The following is a 22,200-nucleotide window of genomic DNA, read 5'->3' on the forward strand; positions in this document are numbered from 1 at the left end:
GAGTCCGGCTCAGACTCCAGGACAGTCTGTTTGCCTCACCTCCCGTAAGTACACTCTGGCATGTATCCCATGTGAATCCTGTTATCGCAGTGCTAGCACGTCCCACTCACTTCTCACTGCCACTCAGGGACTACTTGAGTGTTATCTTGTAAAACTTCAGGAGAAAGGGAGCGTTCCCCCTGAAGCTCCCATACTATCCAGTGTTAATGATACTCTGACTCAAAGATTTGCTTCACAGTAGGCAGATAGAGTGAAGTCAGATTTGGGATACAGGGTCCTTCCTGAAGGACCACTATTTGATGATCCTAGCTTGACAAAAACACCTCAAGGGGGTTTCCTTAGGAAGTGGCCATAAAGTCTTTCTTGACACTTCCTTCCATTTTCTGCATTTCTCTTGGTACAATGGAATCTGCTGTTTAAGGTCAACTAATCCAACTGATGTTTTTGGATCTGAGCAGCTACTGTTGTACTTTAAGCTTTGGGACAACACTACCTTTACACAGTTCTACTCCAAAAAAAAAAAAAATTATTCAGGACAGTCCTCATGTTCCAGAAAATATAGTGATACCAGGGGTTTTATTGCTTCTTAAGACTCTCAATTTTTATTAGTCCCCCAAAGTTTAGGCTAGTGCTTCATTATATTTTCTCTGGCTCCTGCAGATGCCTGTGTCTTTTCTTTCTGATTGTTTGATTTCTTCTTTGCTCTCTATAGAAAAAACTCATGCTCCACTTTCTGCTGGATCACACAGCATCTAAGTGGTGAACTAGTCGTAGCAAGTATGGTTAGCAGTTGTGTTCAGAGGGCTGATCCAGTCATCCTGAAGGCTGCTTTAGTATTTAAGTGACTAAAGCAGCGGTTGAACATAAAGTCCATCCTTGACTTCAGACGAAAACAGGTATTGGGCAAAAGACTCAGTTTTGAAGCAGAACCTGTTTAAAATGAGGTGACTGAATGCTTTTCTAGTTGCAGCAACCATACAGTAGAAGCTGGGTTATTTCCAATCCCAGTGCGTGGCTCTCTTCTAATGAACTGACTCATTGTGAGCTGCAGTCGTCATTGCTTCACGAGGCCAACACGCTGAAGCTCAGAAAACTTGCTCATAATTACAGGTTGGGAAAACAGACAAAGCACAGTCAAAGCTATATTTAGTGTAGAACAGCACCCCGGGTGTAGTTTCAGTGACAGATAACCTCTTACCCCATGAAGGTAAAACACTTGTGCACTTTTACCTCTCACTGGATCAGGCAGACAGTTCATGGTCAGCTAGAGTGCAGTGGACAACTTCAATACGATTTGGCCGTGATGCTCCAGCGTTGAGAATCGGCCGTTTACTCACATTCCGCATCCTACGTCATCCTAGAGTTTTCTCCAGTTCGGTGTTTCTCTTGTAGGGCAGTGGCTAAGCTACAGTCGGTACCACTGCTGACAGAGCCATGGCCAGGGCAGGGCCCAGACCTGTTCACTGGTATGTTGGTTCATTCCAAGTGTCTGTATCTGTGAAATAAACATTCACCATCCTTTGACTGGAATTTTATATCCTGTTCTGGTATGGTCTTACACATTAACAAACTCGCTAATGCCCTTCAAGAACTTTTTGAAATAGAGCTTGTGTTAATTAAACAGATTTCACATGTTAGGACCATACGTAACCTACTTCAGGCTTTCTGATTTTAAATAACAGGCCAGAAATTTTTCAGGCTTTTAAAATCTATTTGTTAGAGTTGGCAGAATAGAACTGCCTTTCAGGAGCACCAAAATAATTACCAAAATTAACAGTAATTATTTCTCTTCCTTGCTGGGAACTGTATTCCCAGTAGCTTCCAGGTCTGGAAGAAAAGAGCTGACTCACGGTAGTTTGGCCCTGATGCTACTCTGAAGAAATGTTTTATGTTATCAGAAAGGCTGTGAGCTCCCTGGTTTCTAGGACAGCCCGTCTTCCCAGCGCTTCAAGCTTTTTTTTTTTCCTCTGGTCTTTTTACTTGAGATGGAACTTCCTTGTGGTCTGAGCTTCAGCCTTGTTCATTCTGCTTTTGAAAACACAGTCCACCCTTGCTTTTCCCCATATTCTTTTATCTTAAGTTGTCCTTCCAGCAGGCTGCAACATTTTCAAGCCCATCTAGATTTTTATCTAAGACTTTGCGCTTTGCCAAAACTTAACTTTTCTTTTTACCTCCTAAGGGATGTTCTCTCTGTTATGCTGTGATGTCTGTGGATGCTTCTGGCTCATCACTCCTGTTTTCAGCAATTTTAAAAGCATTTTCAATGCATGTAAAGAGTGACCATACCATGAAAGCTAGCAAGTAGACACCTCAGGGAGTAGGCAGCAAAACCTGTGTTGTACATATATTTACCATAGAGAGGTTTCTTTAGAAATACCTAAATTTTGCCCAGATTTTATTTCACCTAAATTCTCTAAGTTACAATTAGGGCTTCTTTTTAAGGCAGTTCTTTTGCTTTCTTTAACTTGGCAGAACAGAGTGAAGGTACTCTCCAAAATAACCTTTGAATAGAGGGAAGGAAAATAAGACACTCAGAAATAGGAAGCCTTTAGGCCTAGGATGTTTTCCTTACAAATTTGAGGAGAAGGATGTACTTTTTCCTCTTTCCTTCTTAGAAAACTGAAAACCGTGTCAAAGACCTTAATAGTTCAGCTTGTTTCACTGTTGGAACTTAAGTAATATTTAATTGATGCTCAAGAGGAAACTCTTCAAAAGCGAGAACTGAGAATATTCTAAAGGTGCAGAGGTTATTTGCATTAACACAAGGGAATCTCTCACATTCTTTGGGATTTAAAGCAGAAATTTTTTCCTGTCCTCACAACTGCTTAAACCACCAAGGACTATTAGCATCTCAGAATTTGTTTCTGCTTCTATCCTCCATGGAATAAATTCTAATATAAACACCTGCTGGGAAAAAGAGGTGGCACATTACCTTAAGCAGCTCCTTTCACCTTGAAGTTACTGCTAGTTATCTTCCCAAGTTCCATTCACAGAGAAGCAGGCCCTGGCATGTCAGTAGCTTAACTACTTACTCTTTATTTTGCATGCAGTGAGAGACTTGTTTGCCCAGTTACTCAGAAGGAAATTGCATACAAATCCAAGTTGAACATTTCATGACCTTGCGTGGTTCTAGAAATACCCAAATTTTAAGAACAAAGGAGTTCCAGAAGGTTCTTCTTTCAGAGATCTACATCTTCAAGCTTCTGCTGGTGGCAGCAAGAAGACAGCCATCTGACGGTTCTAGAGATTTTGTTCACATAGCGCAAGCTGGAAAAGTGGTTGCAGTCTCAATTGCTTATTTAACACTCATTTTGTTGCATACAATATTTCCTGTAGCATAAAGGTTTGAACTCAAATTTAGAGTTCTTATTCTTTTAAAGGATGAGTCCTGATAAAAATCTGCTGCTGTAAGTTTTAGGCAGTGCCACTGAGTCATAAGTAAATTTACGTTGCTAGTGTCTGTTAATGCTTTCTTGTAATGGAAGGGTTTATTTTTACCTGGCTTTAGCTCAGATGAATATATGTAGTCACTGGGGCTTGCCTTACTGTTAATGAAGGGAAACAGGCACCCTAAAGGGACAGATAAATCATATCTAAAAATAGAAAAGTTCTTGTTCAGACCTCTACAAGAACAGTGTTACAAAGGTATGGGTGTAGCATAAACAGCAGTAGCTGCTACTGTGCCTGACACTTGGAAACTTAAACAGTGTAGACATTTTCCCAGTGTTTTGCTATCCAGCAAATAAATTTTCGAGTGGGTGGCACTGTGTAACCCTGAAAACAATTTCTAATTCTCCGCTGCTACACAAACCCACACTGTTGAGAAGCTAGGTTTCATCTGCAGTGAAGTTTCTGTTGACAAGGGCCCTGTGCACAGCAGATTTTGGCCTGAAGGCTATCACCACCAAGCGGATTCATGCACGCACACGTTTAGAAAGTATCAGAACAGAATTAGAGCAGACAGATCTTGAAAAAAGCAGTATTTATTTTAAAGTACAACCCAAAGTTGTATCCGTAAGAAATGCACAAGGTATCTTGTTTCTTCCACAAGTCTTGGCTGTGTGCATTTCAGTTCAACTTAAAAATGCATTCAGGTTTACAAATGTACAAACAGCACAGAAAGTGTATTACAGTCTCAACAGAATGCTCTTACATTCAGCCATTTTGCTCTTAAGGTTTTGTGTTGGTTTCGTTGGTTTTTTTTTGTTTTTTTTTTTTTTTGTTGTTTTTTTACATTCTTAGAACCTGTGTTAACAAAGACAGCCTTATCTTAAAAAAATACTCTGCATTTTAGCACAAAGTGCCTTTTGATTTTAAATTAGAACTTGGAGGATAATACTGGAAAAAATTTAAAAACCCAAACTGGTACTTTTTCAGAAAAGTATTGCATGCCAGGACCGTTTTATAGTTCAAATTGTTTCCGAAATAACGATGGCAGATGGTAAAACATGAAACCAGTGAAATTGTTCAGATTTACAGGCTTCAGCTGTAGTTGGGATTTGTGACCACACCCAGACTCTGTCAAGCTTATCTGCAATCTCACACTACCATATTGCAGGACAGGCTTTAAAAAGGAGCAAGTGATGGAAGCAGGACTGGCAGGGAGGGAGGGGAGGGGAGAAAGAAAGAAAGCAATGACCAGCAACAGCCTGAAAATGATGTTTCAAAAATTTGCATTCAGAATTGTATTATGACCCAGGTAAGAGTTCTTCTTTCCTTTTGCTGAACTTCAGTTTTCATGAGGATAGTGTGAATTAGACCAAGGATCTGAACTTCTTCTTCCAATTGTTGGGCTCCAAATTCTCCAAGGATTGTAGGTCTGTCCCATGTCTTCAGCAGGATTGGCAACGGTGGCAGCAGCGGGCGGAGGAGGAGCGGCAGCGGAGTTTTCGCTACCCATCAGATCGATGCCTGACAACGCATTTGTTGGAGTGGTGAAGGGAAGGCCACTGTTGAGATTACTTGACCAAATGGAACTGCTGAATGGAGTGGTGGACCACAGGCCACTTGGGTTGCCAAGGATTGACTGCAGTAAAGACAGAGCCAGGTAAGTAGCAGTTTGGCAGCCTCTACTTTCACCTTGTTTACAGCCCCCCTGAAAGAAAAGTACCTAAGAAGCAGCAAGCCTGCTGTGGAATGCCTTCCGTCTTCACTGCAACAGGCAGGAAGAGAGACAGACTCTCTCCTCTGGAAGTCCAGAGACTTCCAGACAAAGTAAACTCCCTTTACTAGAGCTTGCACAGAGGAACCACACTACGAATAGTCACGAAACACATCTGGTAACTGAATGGGCTGCAGAATGCAATTACATTCCAGGCTTTTAAGATATTTTCCTTTGAGCTTATACGTCCCCACACCATTACTGATTTAAGCACTACTAGTATTCAAGCTTTAACACGCAAGGGCCAAAAAGCTCAAGCTTAATCAAACTAGTTAGAATGAGGTAGATAAACATGGTTCACGACTTGAAAAAATAACAAAATTCAAGTTGCAATGGAAGGTAATAGCAAAGTTTATTCCTTGATCCTTTTTTGTCTGTTTGCAAACTTAACTCCTTGTATTCAGACATTATCTATAATAAATTGTACATTTTGGATGAACCTACCTGTGTTCAGCCCCACTGTACCTCCCCATATTCCCAGTATATACTTTTTCCCCCATCCAAAAGTTCTCCAGATGAGAGGGGATTAGAGAACTGGCCATTTGTCATGGAGTTCCAGTAAATCTCTCCTGGTTCAGGACACCTGGAAGTCTCTGACAAATGGTCCTGGTGCAGATGCAGGTGTGCTGCAACACGTCACAAATGCATTTGGGATGCATAGGACAGGTACAGCAAGCCTAGAGAACACATGCAGAAATGAACAAGGCCCAGGTTGTGTCAACTCTTTAATTTATTAAAGCCCAAATAGTAGCAAGCGACAAGCAGAAGAATCTAACCCATGGTGTGGTGGGAAGTGATACCCGGAAGCAGCCAGAGATGGAGATGAGAAAGGTTAGCATAACTTTCATGCTAATATTAGCACAGAACCTGCTACATGTAGGCTTAACGCACTACATACCTCAGCGCCAATAGATTTAATGTACATAGGCTGTAAATTCAATTTGCAAATATACAGTAAACTTGATACATCCAAAAGGTAGTGGACTTGTTGAGTAAGTGCTGTAAGGTACAAACATTCTTATGTTTGGATTTACTGGGTGCAGACAGGGCATCCCTTCCTAAGATCTCAGCCCTCAGATAATGCACACTAAAGGTTAACCAGTATGAGTGTACTCTGCATCTGAAGATTACAATAAAAATCCCTTTAGAATAAAGTAAACAAGGTAGACCCTGCAAATGTCTTCACTTCAGGCTTTTATTTTCTCCCCTGGAATGCAGCAGGTATGCTGAATCATACCTGAAACTGGTCGGACACTAACACATTACCCAAAGCGTCCTCACAGAATCTGACACCGAGGGCTGGACAGGAGGTTTTGAGCATACTCAGGGGTTAACTGGGCCAGCGTCATTAGGACTCTCCAATGTCACTGAGAAGTTGAGCCAAACCAGGGTCACAGTTTATTACTGTTATATAAATAAATAGTTATATTTAAGCTATACAAGCATTAGACTACTAAGCCTACAGCAGGAAACACTAATTCTGCTGCTCAGACACCAACCCTAGCACACTAAAAGTCCACCCTATTTCCTGCTGTGGGCAAGCGCCAGGAACTATTCCTACATTTGGGAGAGCCTGATAGAAAGATAATTGCTGAAAAAGTGGAATTAACCAGGAAAGGCACGGCAGAGAAGTGTACCTTGGGTTAGACTGCTACTCTTTTTCTGGTGGAGAAAGGTAAAAAGGGTTGCCAGCACTACACGCGGGGAAATGGAGGAAACAGGAATAAGGGATTGTGGTTAGAAAGAAACTTGGGAAGAAGTCCCAGCAATGCGGCAAGGCCTGAGGGGAGACAGGCCCCAGAAGTTTAATTTGATTTAGTACCGAAGCAAAGAGTTACACACAAAATGGTAAAGCGAGAGGAACAGGGAAGGAGGATGATCAAAATCAACTCCCCCAAAACGTTCCTAGAAAAAAGGGTAATACAGAAGCCACTATACAACTGCTGTTTGCAAGAACGGCTTTGGCTCTTGTGCCAGAAAGGCGAAGAGGACAGGGCTCTGGCCTGGTATCTGCTCCTTTCTCTAGCACTTAGAGCAAGGAGGTTCAGTAGCAAGAATACGTAAGTTTTCCTGTTCTGGCACACCATGAGCACTTGAAAAAAATCACTATCATTAAAAAGGCTTTAAACACTTCAGTCTGTTTGCTGCTTCTTATTTGTTAAGCAATCTGCTCCTTGAATAAGCTCCTAAAATGCTTTTTGTCTCCCCAAATCAAAGTATTTAAAGGGAGAGACGGACAATTCTTCTATACCATTTGTCTGGCTTCCATCTTGATGCTTCCTGAAGCACACTTAGGGTATTTTTCAGAAGCAGCCAGGAAACAGGTTGGGAGCTAGAGAGATTGTTCTGGTTGTCCTCAATCCCTCCTCCTATCAAATGCTGAGAAATCTGCCCTCCATGTGACCAAAAAGCAAAAATCTCTCCTTACGTAGTTTTAATGACATTACAGCTACAGTTGTAACCTCGTGACAAGGGCAGGATCAGTGAGTGTGTGTCTATAAGAAGCTGTGTGACCTTCTTCGGCTTCCCCTGCCCGCTGTCTTCCCCCCAACTCCATCTGAACTGCTACCAGGTGAAGTAAACACTGCCTCTTACTCACTACAAAAACATTTTCAGAAGACAAGATGAAGAACGATTTCAGCTGGCACTGAAGACAGCTGTTGCGACGTAAGTTTTATTCTGACAGAAAGGGAGGTACAAGGCTGAGAGACCAGTGCTACAATCTGTGTAAAACTTGGGGTTTTTTTCATCTTCTTTGGCTATAGTCAAGATCTCCATCAAAATCAGTTGTCAGTTTAAGGGTTTCACTTTTTGCTCAGTCTTTTAGTGTTTTTTTTTTTTCTAAGCTGAAAATAATATGTTTGAGGCTTTTTACTTTTACGTAACTTTTTTTTAGACTTTTTCTTAATTTACAAGTAGGTGCAACACTGGACTCAGGAAGCAGAATCAAACCCTGAAAGTTATCATATTGGCTACTTTGAAACTATCTGTCAAACTGGAAGTGACAGAGGCAGTGTCCAGCCATGGCACAGGAGCAGAATGGCTCTTTCCACAATCCTGAGGCAAGTGGGAATGGAACACACTTTTGTAAGTGCTGCAAGGTGCTCTCGTGAGAAGTATTTTTATGTGAAGCAATTTACATGGATTCACCATCTGCAGGTGAGCAGACTAATCACTCTTTGTCCAACAGTCATTTCAACTTAACTGCACAGAAAGATGAATACATGTAGCTTCCCCTTTTCCTTTATTCTTCAATTGATATTTTTCACCCAAATTTAAAAATCATCTAAACGAAATTAGATGGCAGATACAGAACAGGTTGGTACTCAGAGTGAATACTTACTGCAGTTGTATGAGTCGGGGAACTCGAGCTTGTTGGCCAGGAGGGTACAGAATCTGTAGCTGAAGGATCCCAGATGGATGATGGAACATTATTGAATTCACTCCAGTTTCTCTGAACATCCTGCCCGTAAGCAGATCGAGCTAAACCAAGTTTGCTAAAAACCTCTAAAAATAAAATGAAATAAGACTGAGTACATTACTCTTCCTCTTTTTCCAAGAGCCACAGCAGACTAATACTCTTCATAGTAATTTCCCATGTTTTTCTAGCACGTCCTGCTGCAGTGCAAGAACTGAGATTAGAAAAGGTCACGCAGTAATACAGATCTCATCTCACGTGCCCTACATCAGACAGTAGCTACAAAGTTAGAACCATGGTTATAGTGAGGAAAAAAAGTTATACGCTTACTGTGTATAATTCAGTATCAACCTATGGATCTGTTTGATTCCTGGTATTATTCACCCAGAAGCAAACAGTCGGGGAACCAGGCAGAAGCACAGCGATACTGCGAGTCCTGGCAGTTCCTCACAACAAGTGAGCTGCAAGTGGAGTAAGCAACCCAGCTGAAGGAGCCTCTCGTAATTGCAGCGCTCGTTTGCCTTGCAGCACTCCCCACCCAGGTAACTCCTGGTACAGCAGGCGGCGCCCGCTGTGCCCCAGCCCAGACCCCATCTCTGCTGGAGAAGAAGAGGGCAGCACCAGCACTCGTGGTTTACCTGGTCCCTGCACACAGAATTGATCCCAGGCATCTTGCTGCCGTCCCTCAGAGTTGCTGGTGCCAAGTGCTGCTGCTGAAGATTAAAGAACCCCACAGCAGCAGCTGCTATTGATTGTACACCCCCAGCATTTTTTGTTAGACATACAGTAGACAGCATTTTTTTCAGGAGACATACAATCCATTTTGCAAATGCCACATTTGAAGTTTGCTTTCCTTATCATCTTTTGCAGACACCTTAAAAAATACCATATCATGCATCCCCAAACACGGTATACAAACCTACAGTAAGCACGCAGAACATCCATGCCCTACAATACAGCCTGCCTGCATCAATGCCCACCTCAACAGTTTACCTAAATATTTGAATACAGGAATTAATGGCTGGTTTTAGCATGCATCAGTTCATCATGCAGCTATACAAACGCTAGAGGAAGACACAAGAGGAAAGCAACATGAGGGATGGGCCTCAGCTACAGAGCAATGGTTTTGTGCAGGCGTTAAGTGCTCAGGAAACCACAGGCCCAGTGGCAATATCAAGAAATTTTTCTGAAACAAAGAACCTTCAAAACCAAGTATTTCCAAGCCCAACAAACACTCTAAAGAGTTTCCACTAACTCACTGTGGGCTGAAACACAGAATACACCACCAAATTTTTAACACACTTTCCTAAATATTGATCCATTCTGGGGACCGGGACGGGAACACTGTGTGTACTTAGACCTGTGGAATGGAGACACACCATTTCTTTACCTGCATTTGTATATGGAAAATATTTGAGAACAAAAACTCACCTCCAGTTAAGTTAAAAGAATGTCCAAATGCAGAGAATGAGTTGAGAGGTGTGAAGTCGGGACTGCTGGGATTGCTGATAGGACTCCACAAACCCGAACTAAATATTATGGAGTAACGGGAAAGCAATACACAACTCATTAACACAGTACTATTGACAATATTAACTTACTGATCTATATACAAATGTATATGTATGAACGTATGTGTGTGTATATATTTAACTATTTATGGTGATCAAGAGTTAGGAAATCAGCTTATTTTTGTTTTAACAAAAGATTTCAGTGAAATATCATTTTTCTGTGTATACACCCATCTTGGAGAAACACACTGCTATAGACAAAATGCTCTTTAATTTGTAGGCTGAGCTCCAACACAAACCTGAGAGTAGCTCTTTTGATCAGTTTTTCAGAAAACTTAAAGGGTCTAAGCCATAGTGCAGGTTTTTTTGACAAGCAGACAAAATTTAGAACCACTCAGCAGGGATACAAGTGCTCACACTCCAGCTTGCGGGCAAGGTTCTTGGTACTACATCTGAGTTAACTGGAACCAGCGATAAACATTTACAAAAGCAAACCAAAACCGTACCCACAAACTTTGCTCAGAAAAGCAATTCCTTTGCATATTGAAACTCGAATTCAAGTCTCTTTCCTATTCCAGAAAGGTTACCAGACGCTCACTGATTTTTACAACCGAGACAGACGTGCACTGCCAAAATATGTCAGAAAAGACAGCATGCCTTGGGGAACACAACTGAGCACGCTCTGTTTTGCTCCTACTCGTAACGCAAAGTCCAGTGATAGTTCTGGTCTCAGTGTTAAAACTGGGAGTGAAAGATACTGCTGTACAGCAAGATATTCTGCCTGTAAACTATTTCAAGCGACCTTGGTTCATGCTCCTCAATACTAAAAGAGTGAAGCTGATTTCTCATTCTTTGGATGTCTGGGGAACACAAGATTATTGAGTTATTGGTAATGGCGGCGGTGGGGGGAGTCCCATCACATCCAGAACATCCTGCTTTCTACTTCTGAGTCACTTTTAAGTTCTAAACCTTTTTTACAAGGTGAGAGAGGCTTTGCCCAGACTTTAAAAAACAGTTAAAAAAAAAAAAAGAACCAAAATTAATTCTGTCACTACCTTCAAAATGCCATTAAGGGCTTACAATCTTCTTTTCTAGGGGCCTAGGTATTTGCCTAGAGAATATAAAAATTACCTGTCAGAGCCATCACTGTCAACAACTGCGTGGGAAATGCTGATATTGCTGGAAACATCCATCTTGCTTGGAGAAACCTTTGGTAAACCACTGCCACCTGCAAAAATATATAATATATAAAACGAGTAAAATAAAAAAAAAAAAACAAACACGATATTCAGGAAATATTCAGAAATATTTAGAACTCCAAACTGGTTCTAGTACCTGGGCTCTTGTCATAACCTGCAGCTACAGCAGCAAAAGTAGGGTTACCATTCCTGCCTGGAAGAGAAGCTGCCTTTGCCAGCTTGTGTTTGGTACCATTAGGCTGCTTGCTTTTCATTTCACTTAAAGGACAAAGAGGAAAAAAAAAAAGAAAAGAAACAAGATTAAGGTTTTGGACTTCAGTAGTTTGATTTTAAAAAAGCAGCAATTTAAGCTAGCATTCATGAAAACGTTAACAATAGCTCAACAGTTCATGTAATTGCGCATTTTTCCAATCTACCAAGTCATAAGAAAACCCAGAAAAATATAAATAGCATGGGGTAAGATATGCACGGTAACAATCTGCAAAAAAGCAGTTTCCATGGGAAGAGGAAATAGGTCTGAGAAAAAGGAAGATACACCATGTGAAGCACATGGGTTCCACAAGTGTTCCGTGCTTGGGAAATCAGTAGGAGGTGCGGATTTGGACTCACTTGCTGCAGCTGCTGTTCACAATGCTGCTGTAAGAGCCCCCTCGCGCCCCAAAAGCTAAAGATGCGGGAGGAGGAGGAGGAGGAGATGGAGAGGCAGGCGTCGGCGAGGGCTGTCGCTGTTTCAGGAAAGCATCTGCGTTCAGGGTTTGCAGAGAGAGTTTATAAAGGTTGTCCGTAGCTATAAAGAGAAACACAAAACACTTTCCTGTAGTATCTACTTTAAAATGAAGGTTTCTCAAATGTCTGCTATCCTTTCTGTTCAGATTGAGGAATGACAACAAAGGCTGTTCCCAGTAAACTGCAGAAGTAGCTCCTCCCCTATATTCACCTATCATTATTTAGGTTTACTACCTATTTTCAGAGAGATTGTATTGCAATAAAAGCACCAAGATAAACTGATTTGTACGGAAGAAAGAACCTTTCTAAGCGAGCGCTGTGGAGAGAGATGACTTTATGTTCGCATGCAACGAAGAGGAAGGTGATTTGGTTCCCACACAAGGGACTTATAACGCAACCAAAAAGCTTTTAACAGCGCCCCACGCTAACCACTGCATTAAGGTGTTTTCAGTGTTTCCTCTCAAGGACAAGTCATGTAATTAGTTTCAACTTTGACTGCAGCAGACTTGACCACGCAAAACCCCGTCTGCTCTAGAAAATACATTTTGTTTTTGAGTTGTAATTCTCATTTCCTCAATCTCCCCAGCAGCTTCTGAATCCTGCCCATCACTGAAGAACTGTGGAAGGGCCCATGTTCTGCCTATGCTGTTTTCAAAGCTCCCAAATCGTACCAGATGCCATCAATGAGGCCCACAGAAGAAAATGGGAACACAACTATGCAGTGAAAAAAAGACAGGAAGATGTATAAACAGACCAAGCCTACCTACAGACGTTCATTGCAGAAGACTAATTCTGTCATCCTCTAGCGATTACTTACAGCTGCCAGCTTTGTGAAGAGGCACCGAGTCCCACTCTGGGGGTGGAGAATCCTTTTCGCCTTCTGAGCTGCTGGTGTTTCCTAGCTCCTGTCCAGAACCACTGGGGAGAAATTTTGCTAATACTGGTGGCCTGCTCTCCATTAACTTACTGTTCAGACCTATTAAAACACAAGAAGAAAAGCAAGTCCATGGATAGTAAACTGAACAGCTTTCTTCTCAGAGCAGACTTTGAATTAAGCCCTCAAGAGGGATTACAAACAACCGAATAAAACTCCCGAGGTATTTATAAATAAGAGCCTCACACTACCTCTCGTTTTGGGGAGGTTTCTTGATTTAGACCCATTCGTCAAAAGGTGCTGTGTAGATATCTTGGATGGAAAGGTTTTGCGCTGCTTGTTTTCCAGTGGGGGAGTATAAGACAATTCCAAGGAACTAAATGAAAACAGAGATACACTTATTTTTAGGCTCTCTGAAATCCTCAAGAGGAGATTTTAAAAAAAATTTTATATACCTATATCTATCTATATATGCATCATATAGTTTTACAAAAGACTAGTCTCCTGTGGCTTTCTTGTATCAACCTCATGCTTGTCTTCAAAGCTATTCGTAAGCAGAATTTTATATTTCTCCTATATGCAACCCCACCCTTCCTAGCTCTGGCGCATTTTCTACCCACACTGCTCTGCACATTTATTAGGGCTCACTCACCTTCCAGGAGAAGCTTTCATCCTGGAGCTCCAGGATTATAGAACCTTTTTGATTATACAGAGGCAACAAGAGATGGCAATTGGCATTTTTCTGCTCTGCCCCCCCCCGCTTCCTTGTTAGATCACACGCTCCTGATATGCTATTGCCCTCAATGTACAGGATCATCTTTTACTCAATGACGTAAAACTATTCAAACCCACCACCACATTACTTTGGCTACATGTTCTTCTTCAGCTATTTGATTACGTCTCTCAGACTTTCTAGGGAGGAACTATTTTACCCATTTCTTGCAGAAGAACTCCAAACCAGCTCTCACTGGGGCCTTTGAACACTATCACATGTAATGAACTTGAGATTTATATGATAAAGGAAAGTAGATAATGGTAAGAATAAATAAGATAAGGAGGAGACTTTGCCATGCAATGTTTTCAGAAATATTTTGAAGAAAATTAATTTATACTAACTACTAATCCCAGTTAGTCTAGTATTAATTACGGCAACAGGGAAAACACAAGCCAATATACCATGCCTCGGTTTGGTAAAGTTTACTTTTGTGGCACTTGGTCACTGATCTGATTTCAGAATGTCAGAACACTATTTCAGACTGAACTAGATATAGTAAGACTAAGGGTCTTCATTTTTCCCCTTTCTATCATCTGCAATCAACCACCTGTCAGTAAGGGAAAGGGACCAGCGGCAGCAGCAGCCCCCTTTAATAACATACCCAAGACTCTGATCTTACTCTACGATACAAAAAAGGCTGTAATTTCACCAAGGGCAACGGAAGGCACTCACATTAGTGCCAGTTTACTGTGCTGCCACTAGAAGCTCCTGTAGAAACATTAACCCTATTTTGTGTATGTCATACCTGTTACAAAAAGCTGAACATTGCTTAACCTGTTTCTCTTCTCTGGATTTAGTTCTCATTTATGCACTGTATTCCCATTAAATAATTTATTATTTACAAGCTTCATATATTCCCTGGTATCAGGAAGGAAGAGGAAGCCGCTTAAAGGTATCTGCTGTTGGCATTAGCCAGACTGGCAGCCACAACAGTCAAACACACAGATTTTTATCAGTCCATCTTCCATTCAAGCACGATGCCTTCTCTAATAAAAAGCCTTTGTTATGCTCACCTGGGTTTCACATCTACAGGGATTTCTTTCTTGATACTTGTTAGCAGTTTTTTAGTTTTCTGTTTTACTTGGACTATTTCATTTTCAGGTTTTTCTGGTATAACTTTTCCCTTTTGTTTTTCAGGTTCCTATAAAAGACATTATAATAACATGTTGATATTCACGAAAAGTAAAGCCACATATATAGTACAAAACGAGCTGAGGAAAGAATGCTAGTCAAAAACATAAGCATGTTCGCAGCATAGAAGGTATCTTTTTTACTACTTAGTGAGTACACCTACAAAACGCGGTATCTATTTTTTTCCTATTTGGAAATTGAAAGGTCTAGCAAATTAATGAACTTCAAGCAGATCTGATGTTTGCAAATACACAGCTCCTCAGGCCACGGCCTCTAAGACTCCTCTAAGACTCCTTTAAAAGATGCTCACTCTGTACTGAGACGGCGGTCCAGGCAGTCTAAAGCAGACTCTTCAACAAAGCAAAGAATGAGCAACTCACCATTCAATTTATTTTTTTTAACCACACTTCTAAGACTTTCTGAATATAAGCATACTGTCAAATAGCCATCCTGAAAAATCAAAGGTGATTTTCAAATGAAAACTTACTAAACCATAACTTCTAAAATGTATTACATGGACTTCTTCTCTTTGTTCCCCCAGCTAGAATCCCTGTCTTTTCCAAAGTTCCATTTTAAAACATGTCAAAATTTAGGCTTGGTTTTCTTCTCTTTGTGATTACCTTTGCTTCGTTTGGTTCCCCAGCACATGCTTTAGGACAAAATATTTGTGGCAACCTGGCCACTACACAAATTGTTAGAGCTTTAGTTTATTACCTAGAAGCATGTAGGCCAAATGAGTAAAATAAAGGTAGGGGTACTGTCAAAGGTAATTAAGTTAACGACCTGCTGACAAGTTACCACCAGTCAACTCATCCTTTGTAACTGATGAAATGCACAGTTTCAGCACACACCTAAATTATTGAGTAAAATTAGTGTCCATACTTTTGTGTTTTATTCTGCAAATAGAACAGGCCAGGAGCGTGCGGAGAGACAATCACCACAATGCTGCTGACAACTGGTGGCTTATTCAAGCCACAGTCACTCAGGCACTTTCAGTCCCGAGACTACAGGATTCAGGACTCATGTTCACACTCACAGAGGAGCAAATTTTATAAAGCACATAGAAACGAAGGCAAGGATTGGGAAAGATGTTTTTTAATTAACATTCTTCCTTTGTTAAGTATGATCATATATGAAAGCTGGGGGTGAGGTGGGAGGAAGAGACCGTATTCCTGCTCTAACAGGTGACCCACCAGCCACACAGGAGCCTGCTTTTATGAGCAGTGCCGTACCTCTTTGAGAAGTGGTTCTGTGTCTGGGTTGGAGGTTTCGGTTGTGGTTGAAGAACTGTCATCATCTGCCAAGGAATCCTTCAGTTCATCCTCCTGTTGCTTTCCTTTCCCTCTTCTATCCTTTTCTTCCCGCTTCTTCTGTGGCTTAGCCTTGCGCTGAAGTGTTTTCCCTTTCCCTAGGGAGATAAGGATGCTTCAGATTCTCAGCAGCAGTACTCCGAGACGGGCTAAGTTCACTTCATTTTAGAGGCTAACCCACGTGATTAAGCCTCTCAAGTCTGTCATCTGTTATGACACACCAACCATTTACAGCCGCTTCACACCAATGTGAGCAATAGCATCACACCCGAAAAACCCTGATCTCCACCATCGCATTTATGCGCCTGAGCCCTACCTCCATCGCCTCTCTATAGACAGTGGGCACCTGGCTACCTATAATTCTTCTCTGCTCTGTTCCTGGCATTCCTTTTAAACACCTTAGAATCCAATTTGACAGTTTCACCATGCAAGACTAGATTTAAACATGAACTTCAGAAGTTGGTACAAGCTTTATCATCTGAACGAATGAAGAACAGAAATAATTAGCATGCTTCTGTTAAAAAAAAAAAAAAAAAAAAAAAAAAAACAAAAAAAAACCAAACCAAAACACCACCCAAGAGTAAGACAGAGTGGATGAGAAAAAACCACCAGTAGTATTTGTCTAGCAAAGATGTAAAAAAACCAAACCCCCAAACCCAGAAATTTCACACCCTGGTATACTTTCTCTCCTTGACATATTTTATTCTTTCAGAGTGTACTATTCTAAGAGGTATCACTAAGCTGAATGTAAAATAGTTTGGCTTGACACGTTCAAGTGTTACTGCATTTCAAAGTAGGGAAAACAATGTGTTAAACAGGCCAGGAGAGTTTTAATTAATTATCTTGAAGCAACCCACATAAATAATGCTACTTGAGCAACTGCTTATGTTTTCCCTGTAATTTCTACAGGTTAACTGAAATGTAGCATAGTATAAGCTCAAAATGTAGAGGTTTAAGAACCTTCAAAATTAAGCCAAAAGTCCTGGCTTGCAAAATAGGCAGGATTAGGCTTCCCAGGGAGTAAAAAAGTTATCAAAAGAGCATCAATATAGAGGCACTGCGCGTGTGCTGAGTCATCATTATCTTACCATCGCCTCTTGTTATTCTCTTACAGGATGAGAGCATTCACAATACTCTTACATCTTTCACTAGATGCAATAAATGCCTTTACCAATTAGACCTTTCTTAGATACTGCCCTTCAGACTAAGCAGTCTCATTTATGCGCCGCACAGTGCCTGCATACAGCTCCCAGCATGGATGCGAGAGTTCACTCGAGTAAAGGCTCACTTAACCTGTGCTGAATAAGTGGATTCAGCCTCTCCTGGGATTTGTACCAGCTCAATCTGGAACTGAGTCTGGAAGCACAATGGTAGCTGTCATATTTTATTTGGCAAAATGTTCCTCAGGGAAAGTTTGTACCAAAACATAAATTTGCCATCAGTATTTTGGCAAATATTAGATATATATCAAAGGGCAGTGCCTTCAGACTTTGTTTTCTTCAGACAATGTTTTCAGTATCAAGCACAACAATAATACGGGAGATAAAAATATTCTTTTTTGTGTGAATGCAAATAAAAGAGTAACTCCAAGTAGATCTTTGTATGGAAATTTTCTAAAGGTTGGCTTCCAGCTTATCGGGGATATTCTGGTTTTACCTCAAGTGGCCGCATTCTAGAATTTGCTTCAAATTTAGTCAATATTCAGGATTGCTAAAATGTTTAATGTTCAACATCAGAAAATATATGCAAAATGCTATCATGACATAAAAATACAATACAAAGCAGCTGTTTAACAAAAAGTAATTAATGCAGCCTCTGCAGCAGTCTGCTAGGACCTCAACGTTAAAAAGCTGAAAGAGAAGACTATAAAGACAGGAATCCTGCGCAGGATGCTATGCCAGCCAGTTTTAGTCCAGAAGCTGCTGCTTCTGCAAATATTTGTGACTAGCTCTAGCTATTTACCTAAAGACAAATATCAGTGTGTGTATGTAGATCCAGATAGATAACGGAACTTCCCCTATGGTTATACGTTTTTAAAGAGGGCAAATGGAAATGGGCAAGTTTTATTTGATGCACTGAGCTTCTGTGAGTCAAGTTAGGGTTTACAGATAACGTTGTCTGTTTGTTTGTAAAGCTCATCCAAAAGGAAATCTACATGCATAAATACGATGTATTGATCTAAGAAGATGAAGAGGTCAGGAAAACTATCTGGATTGCAAAATGTAACATTCATAATATGTTTTGCAATACAGAGTATGTTTAAATATTCAGTATACCACCATGTCAAAGCCCAAGTGATGCAAAGCCTCTGTAACAGGAGGAGAAATGTGAATTTATGAATTTGTAATCAGGAGAAAGTTACAAAATGGAAAAGTAATGCCAAAAAATGGAATCAATGTAAGTGACGAAGAACTAGGCATTTTAACATCGTTTAAATTGCTTTTGAAATTGATAGGCAAATCAATGGAAGCACCCATCTCAAGAAAATGCATTTAAATATAGTTGAAAAAAAAAACGTAAACAAAGGTCTAGCAACACTTAGAAGCAGCTATTTGCTAAGACAAGCTCCAAATACACCGACTACTAGAAATTGCTATAGGTACAAAAAAATGTTAACATAGGTACACCACATTATTTGCATCAGGAATATGCTTCTGAAACCAAACTCAGTGGTCCCCACATGCTGTGTAGCAGCTGCACTGTACAGCAGTACTCGAAAGCAGGAGGTTCCTTTTCAGGTTGAACTACAAATGGAAGACACGCTCCAGAAGTGCTACCAGCCCTTTCAGGCATTCCGTACGTGGACTGGATCAGTCCACCGTAAATCTACTCCGACGGCCCCATAAGGACGCTGCACCCTCACTACCAGCCATTTTGCTCTCCAGAGCTCCAATACGGCGCTATTTGTTAACACAGACGCTGCCCATGAAACCTACACCTACAGCCATGTCATTTGCCAGAGTACCACTAGCCTTTATGAAATGAATACCTGACAAACTGATCATAATTCAGATTAATTCCCCCAAACACAGCCTCTCATCTAAACTAAAAACAAAACAGGACAGAAATAAAACAGCTTATTTCAGCAGGATCCCAAAACCTCTCATCACTTCAGAGTCTCCACTTTGAAAGTTCTGATGCATCACCACATCCACTCTGAACTAATTAAGAACTATCTGCTCATTACTCCTTAACAGAGTGAAGCTTTCCTCTTTGGTGGGGCATGATCATACAGATGCCTCAGGCTTTAGATGCCATCCCACCGTTCATCATCTTAACTCCATCCCTAGTAAGCAACACAGTATCAATACAGTTTCTGTACAACAGTGTTGTTAGAAAAAAGTGAAAAAAACATTTAGAAATAAACATATTAAGATTAAATTTATAACCACGTAACTCTGGGACACAAGTGAAATGGCTAATACAAAAAAACAGGATTAGAAGGCCTACTCTAACAAAGTGTTATAAGAAGGAAAGGACATATACTTTTAAAAGTCTCTACGTATCTAATGTACGAAATTCAATAAATTATTTTAAGCATTAGTCAACTGAAAAGATGCGTAAACAATTTAAACTCACTCTAACCTCATGCGAAGATGAATGCAGTTTAGAAACACAGGTGCCATAAAATTATTTGCTGACCACCTGACATCAAGGATTTTTTTACATCTGCAAGTCTGGGCATGAAGAATTCCATTCCCAAACAATAGCACAGGGGTTTACAGATATCTCTCTCTTCCTCCCCCTGCCTTTCTCCCCGTCTCAGTTTTCATAATACACTAGGATAAACTTCCTTTTCCTTCCCTCAGTCCCCAGCCCCAAGTAAAAATGATGGAGGTGGGCGGGATGGATGCTAACCCAAAGGCAAAGGAGAAGCAGCCAAAAGCATCTTTCTTCTTCAGGGGGTCAGATGTCTAAATAGGCACACTTGCTTTCATCAAAATGTTCTCAAAATTTTGCAGGAAGGATCACAACGTGGTACTGTACAGAGAACTTCTCTGCCATAAAAGAAAGGAAGTGTTCAAGACACGGGCACATACAGCCGGGCAGGGAACAGCTGAGAAGCTATCACTCTCCACGCTATGAAAACATGACCTTTACAGTTGATTAAATCTTGTTCTGTGGCTTACATAATGAATCATCCTGTTAAAAAAAGCAGCACTGCATTACCTTTGTTTTTTGCTAGTGGAGATGGGGGCTGCTCTGTAAACACATCTGGGGAAGGGGATTCTGGGTGGTCAAAGTCTTTTTCCATAGTTTCTATGAGCCCGGTGAGATCCGAATCCTCCGAGCTGTGCCTCCTGCTGCTGGCACACTCGCCGTGCGATGGGCTGAGAAGCGGTAGCTGTGGCAGAGCACTTTCAGTCTGTTGCTCCTGCTGCTGGGGCCCGGATGCCGGGGGTTGCTGGAGGGGCTGCTCTGCCAAAGCTGGTGCCGGCTGCTGCGCCGGCTGCTGGCTCTGCCTCGGCCCCTTGGCTCTTTTGCCCGCGGTGTGAGTCTGAGCTGTGGCACCTGAATCCAAGGTGAAGGGGCCCGCTCTGCTCACGGACTGCATGGAAGCCGCTTGTGCTGAAGTCCTATTAGGTATGCTTGAACTGGGTTTGGATTTGATATTTTCAACATCAGGTGCGTTTCTATTGCTGTGAAGGTGTGCTGTTGCATTGCATTGTTTATGATTCCCTGCACTGGATCGTGAAGACGAACTGCCCGCTCCATAGATCCCTCTGGATGAACTGTGATTAGAATCCGATCCAAGCGCATTCAAGCTGGAAGAACAACAAGTGTTTAAATATACTCTACAATGTTTCCATTCTTCCACAGGAGAAACAAAGCACTGTGTGCAAAAGAATCCTTGAACTACACTGTTCTTGGCGTATAACCAACGAAATGCCTAAAACTAGCTTGACAAGTCAGTAGCCTTTACCATTTCCTGTTCACTTGCTCGCTGTACGCGTGAACACACACGGTAAAGTGACGGTCAATATATATGGTGGAAGGAACGCTGAAAGGAGATTTTTTTTACAACTGAGGACACCAAAGGTAGGAACTTCTGGCCTGTAATTTTTCTGCAGCCTACACCTTTCATTTTCAAGGAGCATTAACAGGAAACTTAACAGGATTTGGTTTTGGTTGGTTGGTTGGGGTTTTTTTCTCTTTCTTTTTTTCCAAAAGATGAATATTCCTTACAATCATTAAATCCATCTTTTTATTCAAACCATCTTTTTATAAGTAATGAGAGGAGCTTTATTCTTTCACCTATTCTAAAGAGCAGTATTACCTTCTTATTGGCCTTACACCTAAAGGAAAAAAAAAAAGGGGGGGGGAAACATCCCACACAGAACCCAAACACATACTTACTTTCCATCAGATGAAATTCCAACTATTCTCCTGAGATCAAGTGGCCTTCCCATATCAAAGGGAGGGTTTGAGGCCTCAAAGGACAAGCGTCTCCTAAATGGCTCCCATATTCCTTGAGCTTCTAGATAGGCTGTTCCAATTACCAAGAGAAAGAGTACGCTGCAGAGAAGAGAGGCAGTCATGTAAGTATTTCTCAGTTTTGAGCATTTTAAGGTTAATGAATCTAATCACACAAGACAAAAATTTTGTATCTTGTACCGAAAAGCTGAAAACTGCATCCAAACCACAACTTTGTCTGATAGAAACATAAACCACAGAAATTTAGCATGATATATACATCACTAATACTGAGAATGGAAGTTAGATGCAAGTCTGACATGCAGCTGTGAGGAATACTAATCCAAAGGGGAAAAAAAGATATAATTAAAATATTAAAATGACACCCAAGCGGTCAGCAACTCTCACAGCTCCTTGGTGCAATTCCATTTAAAAATAATGTAGAATTCTCTGTAGAGAATTGTACTGCTGCTTAGAGAAGTAAATTTTAAGAGCATCATTTCAAGGAGTTTTATAAGGAGCTGCATGTGCTGCAATACCGCGTTCAAGAGTTCTCCACTTACATAACGCACTGCAGTGAACTACATTTTTGAATGAAGCAATAAAACCACTGCAGAGACCTTCATCACAGGGCCATGGATTTCATCTTCTAACAGGTGGGAGTTTTGGGGGGGGGAAGG

At 41.1% G+C, this 22,200-nt stretch overlaps 1 protein-coding gene across 1 annotated transcript in view; it reads right to left on the reverse strand.

The window, feature by feature from the left end:
• Window positions 1-3,967: 3,967 nt before the first annotated feature.
• The window catches only part of TMEM131 (transmembrane protein 131), a 107,433-nt gene continuing 89,200 nt past the window's right edge, over window positions 3,968-22,200 (reverse strand). The window contains exons 30-41 of the mRNA XM_063339884.1: window positions 21,464-21,622; window positions 20,276-20,871; window positions 16,028-16,203; window positions 14,678-14,805; window positions 13,141-13,265; window positions 12,833-12,991; window positions 11,899-12,076; window positions 11,426-11,547; window positions 11,222-11,318; window positions 10,011-10,108; window positions 8,505-8,668; window positions 3,968-5,026 (exon numbers count right to left, since the gene is read on the reverse strand). Of these exons, the coding sequence (XP_063195954.1) occupies window positions 4,730-5,026; window positions 8,505-8,668; window positions 10,011-10,108; window positions 11,222-11,318; window positions 11,426-11,547; window positions 11,899-12,076; window positions 12,833-12,991; window positions 13,141-13,265; window positions 14,678-14,805; window positions 16,028-16,203; window positions 20,276-20,871; window positions 21,464-21,622 (2,299 nt within the window). The 3' untranslated portion in view covers window positions 3,968-4,729. The remainder of the gene's footprint in view (window positions 5,027-8,504; window positions 8,669-10,010; window positions 10,109-11,221; window positions 11,319-11,425; window positions 11,548-11,898; window positions 12,077-12,832; window positions 12,992-13,140; window positions 13,266-14,677; window positions 14,806-16,027; window positions 16,204-20,275; window positions 20,872-21,463; window positions 21,623-22,200) is intronic.

Source organism: Chroicocephalus ridibundus, chromosome 1 (genome assembly GCF_963924245.1).
Source record: "Chroicocephalus ridibundus chromosome 1, bChrRid1.1, whole genome shotgun sequence".
NCBI lineage: Eukaryota > Metazoa > Chordata > Aves > Charadriiformes > Laridae > Chroicocephalus > Chroicocephalus ridibundus.